The 6,104-nt window shown below is 48.7% G+C and overlaps 1 protein-coding gene across 1 annotated transcript in view; it reads right to left on the reverse strand.

Annotated features, from left to right (window-relative positions):
* Positions 1 to 5,723, reverse strand: part of ptch2 (patched 2) — a 28,814-nt gene extending 23,091 nt beyond the window's left edge. Inside the window, exons 1-2 of the mRNA XM_056421780.1 lie at positions 5,325 to 5,723; positions 3,521 to 3,713 (exon numbers count right to left, since the gene is read on the reverse strand). Coding sequence (XP_056277755.1) covers positions 3,521 to 3,713; positions 5,325 to 5,471 — 340 coding nt within the window. The 5' untranslated portion in view covers positions 5,472 to 5,723. The remainder of the gene's footprint in view (positions 1 to 3,520; positions 3,714 to 5,324) is intronic.
* Between the last annotated feature and the right edge of the window lie 381 nt (positions 5,724 to 6,104).

Here is a 6,104-nt window from a genome sequence, read left to right on the forward strand (position 1 = left end):
ATAGGCCCTGTCTCACTGCACTCATATTTGGACAGCTTGAGTCTGTGTACATGTCTGTCATGCCTCACCCAAACTCTGCCAAGAAGAATGAGTTGAGTTAACGTGAGAGTAAACAGCACCACTTTTACACGGAGGCCATTTCTAGCCGCTCTTGTCCCAAACATACTTTTCAAGCGGGCCTTTGTCAAAAAGGGAAATGATCCGAGCGGGAAAAGTCTAAAGGTTTGATACGAGACTCAAAACAATTATCCGAACGCAATGCAAGAATACAGTGGTAAAAATGTCACCCAACTTCTCCCTCGCGGACACACAGCGTCTCACACTCGTTTACGGCTCACACTTGATGTTTGTTCAAGTGGGACAGGCAAAAACACGGGCAAAAAAAAGAAGTGTCAGCTAGCTGTAAAAACGCCAGCCCTGTTCCTGCCCCAACCCCCTCAACGCCTGCTCTCATCCTTCTCTTCTTCTTGCACCTCTTTTCTGTTTTTGTTTTTTACGATCTCTCTCTTTTCTGCTTGTGGACAATACCGCCTGGGTCACACGTTCCCCGGCTCACACCAGCTCTCACGCGCTCAGAGGTGGGCCGGCTGTGTAAGCGTAAACCGCAAAGGGTCGCGCAACGTGCGTTTGCAGCATGCAGCGCTTCATTTACAGAGGAATTAAATACAGATTCCGTCATATGTTGCTCGGGGAATGATGAAAACATCCCGCCGTGTTCGTCCCATCGGGTCATCGCACGCTTTCCAAAAAAAACGTGCCGAGCTGTGACAGACGTTTAGAACACAGCTTGCTAAACAAGACCCGTGTGAGTAACTGAGGGTATTTTGATGGGCGATGTCTGTCTCAGAGTGACTGAGCAGCTCGCTAGAAACAGTCAGACTAAACACACCAATACTGTGGCTTTCATTCCCACCTACACAGGTGGGAGGAATGATTCACCCCTTCACTCCTTTGTTGCATGGCCCCCTTGCACATGCACAGGAGTCCTCAAGGCAAACAGAGAGGAAATGAATAAAGGCGGTATACAGTGAAAGTATGTTTGCTTGGAAACTCAGGTACAGGCACTAACTTCCCCAACCTCCCTATTCTGTCTGCTCTCTCGAGACAGACTCCACTGCTGTGCTCCGCTTCACAGTGTGTTGGTCCTGGTGGAGGGGAGGAAGCAATTAAAAAAGACCTGGTGGGCTGACTTCACAGAGCAGGCAGACAGACAGGTAGATATATAAACAGAAGTACACAAAGCATAAGCAGACAGACAGGCACGCAGTCAGGACATTTGGGCGGGCGGACAGACGGCCAGGCAGGCGGTACACACCAACGGTGACAAAGATGACAAGTGTGTGTGTGTTTATGTATGCGTGGGAGCAGGCTCTAGTGTGAATATATGATGGGAAGCATATGCCCCTAACACATTCACACACACACACACACCTACACACACACACACACATACCATACTGGCATTGTTAACACATACGGTGTCAATTCACAGTTAGTTTGTTCTGAACAAATGAGGATACAAGTGGGAGGGCTTTGTTCATGCTTCAATCTGGAAGATTAAACGTATCGAAAATACTTTTTATTTTGACTTAAGAAATATACACAGTCTAATACAACTAAAAAACTAATGTAGAACATTTTTCTGTGGCCCTTAAAATGCTATCAGCTGTCTTATTTAAGGCAATATCATTCCTGCTTCTTTCTGCTTATGTGCAATGAGGCGTGTGTGTGTGTGTGTGTGTGTGTGTGTGTATGTGAGAGAGAGAGAGAGAGAGAACTAACCTCTCCTTGTTACCGAACCACTTTACTCTCCATTGAGGCCCTAGCAGCTTTGTCAATGGGCTATTGGTGGAAACAAGGCAGGCAGAAACTTTAGAAACATGGCCACAGCCTCTTAAAGGCACAGCATTCCTTTTCAGCCCCCCTTGTTCAACTCTCTCAATCCCACAGCAAAACAACTGGCACACAAACATCTAAACATCTCCTTTAAGAGATGGATCTGCCAATTAGCTCAAGAGGTAATCCTGAAGCTTTACACTAACCAGAAAGAAACCAAAGAAAAAAAGAGACTGTGGAAATTCAAAACCTTGTTGCCTGCTTTTGTTGCAAACTCGGGCTTTTGCAACGTCGAGCTAATTATTTCAGTGACTACATTTACAAAGATCGTTTTTGTTTTTTTCCCTTTTTTTATTGTGCTGGTACTGGACCTTTTTTTTAAAGTTCCTGTGCAATTGAAGCGTGCAGTCTCTAAACACTTCTCCCGACGCCAGCAGCAGCGTGTGATTGCTCAAACACCTCCACACAGCTCCTGTGGGAGCCGCCTGTCCCCGTCCTCTAGTGACATGGTGGGCTTTAAAAAAACCATAGAGTCTGTTTATATTCACCAACTGCTGTAGCGCTTTTAGAGTGTGCAAAACAGGTGGGTAAACTTCAGCTGCATTCACTTATATTTTTCTTCTCGTGAGGAGGAGGAGGAGAGGAGGAGGAGGAGGAGGGAAGGAGGGAGGGAGGGGGGTTTCAGGGAGGTGGTGCCCGCTTGCCTGCCTGCCTGCCTGCTTGCCTCTTGTTGAATGGAATCCAAGAATAGTCAGGGACCACACAGGGAGGTGAGGGGGGAGGGGTCAGAGCCCTCAAAGATGGCTAACCATTCACACAGTCCATCTGCTGCGGGGATCAGCCCCGGCACTGAAAGCCTGGGGGTTTAAAAGGAATTTGGCCAATGTGAAAAACCAAATAATGCGCCCGCTACCCCTAAAAATGTACAGATCACCTAAATCTGAAATGCTCTGAAAGAGCGCAAAAGAGAGTCAAATCTAAAGGTTTGTGAGTCAGCGTGGAATCACAAACACAGTCATGCAGATGGGACAAGCAACAGATAGTCAGTGTGTGTGTGTGTGTGTGTGTGTGTGTAACTATTGTAATGCAGTCGTGTGTTTGGGTTTCTCAGGTAGACTGTGACTTAGTAAGACATTAGCAACCAGCACTGAGCATACAGAACATTCTCATCCACACCATACTGGAAACAGAGACATTACAACCTTTGTGGTACTTGTATTCCTTCTATATATAGAGGTTGGCGTTGATCATTCTATTCATCCAGACAAACATAAACAAAAACAAAACTTAAAACCAGCTCACACACGTCTCACTGTTTGCTGCTTCGGTCTGGATTTCAGCCAGACAAGCAGTGAGCCTATCAGTCATGAACACCTATTGCCCTCCCGTGGCACTGACATGGCCACCCGGCATCTTCCCACCAGCCACTATTGTCATTCACACTCCAGTTAAACCCAGTTGGAAAAACAAGCTCACCAACATGGCCCAAACTTCTCCCGGCTGAATATTCTGAACAGAAAGTCAGTACATCGAGCCGAGAAGACTAAACTGAACTCCCACAGTGAGCGAAGCGTTTCGGTGATGTTGCATGTGTGTGAGAAACAGCAACAACACCGGCGTCCGCTGCTTCACAGGAGCATCCCACGACAGATGAAGAAGAAGAAAAAAGCGTCTGAAAACTCACCTTCCACCCATAGCTGCTCGATGTCCGTTTCGATGGCCGCGACTCGGAGGCCCACCGACAGAGCCCCGAACACTAAGAGTCCAATAAAGAGGACCTTCCCACAGTGCCGCTGGATGTGGCAGCCCAGAGAGAACAGGAGGGCCTGGAACCTCGCCCGGATCCACAGAGGAGCTTTCTGACCTACAGCCTGACCCTGGATTCGAAGCAGGGAGGAGGGCAAGAAAAGGACAGAATTATTACCAGCATTACATGAACAACGGGTCATTTGCACAACTGTCACAAAAGCCGGTCTCATAGCTTGTATTTCTGTAGCTGTGTCACGAGTGTGAAGAATATGTGACCGGTTGCATCCAGGACACGGGATTACACTTGCATCTGTATACTGAGAGTAAGAGAGAGAGACGTCTTTCTGTGGAATTTGAGGTGAAGCCTTGTGCAACATGATGACAAGCGAAAGGTGCAAAACTCGCTCGCCGCAGACTCGATGCCAGTGCTGTCATGTCTCGAGTGTGTGCTGTCAGATTCCTGCTAAAACCTCATCTACCGGCTGAACTCGGGAGTCAGGATCTCCACACCTGGGAGGATTTGAACTGCACAGTTGAAGGCAACAATGTCAAAGGCCTTCAGGGAAACTAATTCCTAATATTCATCATTCCTATAAAGTCCAGTGAAACTGCAATGAGAAAAAGAGCTTAAAACCCCAATGTTCACCAAAACCCAGGACTTAATGGCAGCAACAATAATAATGGGAATGCTGCAGTTTAAGAAAATCAACAATAATGTTTAATCAACAACAAAAAAGTGTCACTCTGTATTAAACACCTTATGACTGTGTGTTTATTAAGTGCATGTATAAAGTTATCATTACATGCTGCTGTTAAAGAGACTGTGTGGTTATAAACCCATATGAATGAGTTGACATTTATTCCCCTGCATTAATCTACATTAAACCGTTTAGTTCCCCTTCTCCCCTCTAATGTGCAAACTATTTGTCATAATCTCGCGGCTCAGCCCCCCGGTGCCGCACATGTCACCGCTGCAGGAGACATCGCGCTGGTGTTGTGGTTTTCTCTCTCAGCAGTGCTGAAACACGTCCAAGCATCCGGGCGGTCCAAAGATGCTTTGTCAGATCAAACTCAATCAGTGAATTCCTTAACAGGACCCACCACATTTCCAAACAGACCCCGGGCCAATGCGCGCCGCGCTGCCTGCACAAAGCCAACAACACGCACACACACACACGGCTGCGGTGGGATGGAACACCCCCGGACCCGCTCCCTCCCGGTGGCTTCAGCAAACACACATGAATGAGAGCCTCGGTGTCCATTCACACACACACACACACACACACACACACACACACACACACACACACACACACAGCGACGGTGCACATGCTGCCAAACACGGATCGTGGATCACTTTATTCCAGAGGGGTTCCTAACATGTCATGCGAGCTCAGCCTCCTCTCTGATTCTGTCCCTTTCAACACACACTACGCGATTTATGTTTTATACATCATCCTCTACACTGTCTTTCTGATAAATGGTACCGGGTATAAGTGAACTGCCGCCCGGCTTGGCTGTCGACTCCCTCGGGGGAGCCATGGTGGTCCCCGGGTCCCAGGCAGGGAGCCGCTGGCTGCAGCCTTACATTCCCAACATGCGCCCTCAACTCGCGATTAGATAACGGCTGAAACCAAAAAAGCGGTTCTTTTTGAAGACGTTTCATTCACACGCGCGCGGACTGAATGGGAGCTGCCCTCCAAATAAATCCACACACTATACCGCGGGCATTGAATCACCTTTGAGATCTGTTTAAGTGCGAACGCAGCGTGGCAGTAGCTGGGTCTCCGGAGGACGTCTGGGTTCGCAGGCGGCTGGGAGCGCGTATAACTCGGGGGTAAATCTCCATAGACGCCGGACCCGGGGACCCCGCGATCCGAGGCCATCGTCCGAAGAGGGTGAACGGGGCGCTGAGCGAGGCGAGGGGGAATCGGTGCGAGTTCAGTAAAAAAGACAATAATCCAACATAGAAGAGGAGCGCATCCAGCACCGCCGGCGACAAGTTGGAGGGACGTGTTCTAGTCTTCCCTGGAGCCAAACAAGTCTCGAAACTCCATCCCAACATTATGCGCCGAAATCCGTAAAGATCCTTTAGTCTTCATTCGTCCCGGTAGTTTGTGAAACGACGTCTCAGAGAGGAGTAGTAGGAGCCGAGGAGTAGTAGTAGTAGTAGTAGTAGTAGTAGTAGTAGTAGTAGTAGCCGAAGTCTCAGCCCTCCGTGTCAAGTCTAACTCCGATCCCGTAGCGGTAACATTTGGATAAGTTCGCCTCTCGGCAAATCCTGAAAAGGGAGGTTTGATGGAAAAGTGCTCCGTCTCCCATTGGCCGAGGAAGAGGCAAATTACTTTGCAAACATCGCCTATTATTAGCTGCTAAGCAACAGCTCACCAAAGTGGAGAGAGAGAGGGGGACCACCCAGGCTGCTGCTGCCTGGGCTGGAGGGGAGGAGGAGGGGGAGGCGGAGGAGGCGGAGGAGGAGGAGGAGGGGGAAGAGAAGGGGGGAGAGAGGAACTCTTTCA

Source organism: Pseudoliparis swirei, chromosome 8, assembly GCF_029220125.1.
Source record: "Pseudoliparis swirei isolate HS2019 ecotype Mariana Trench chromosome 8, NWPU_hadal_v1, whole genome shotgun sequence".
Taxonomy (NCBI): Eukaryota; Metazoa; Chordata; class Actinopteri; order Perciformes; family Liparidae; genus Pseudoliparis; species Pseudoliparis swirei.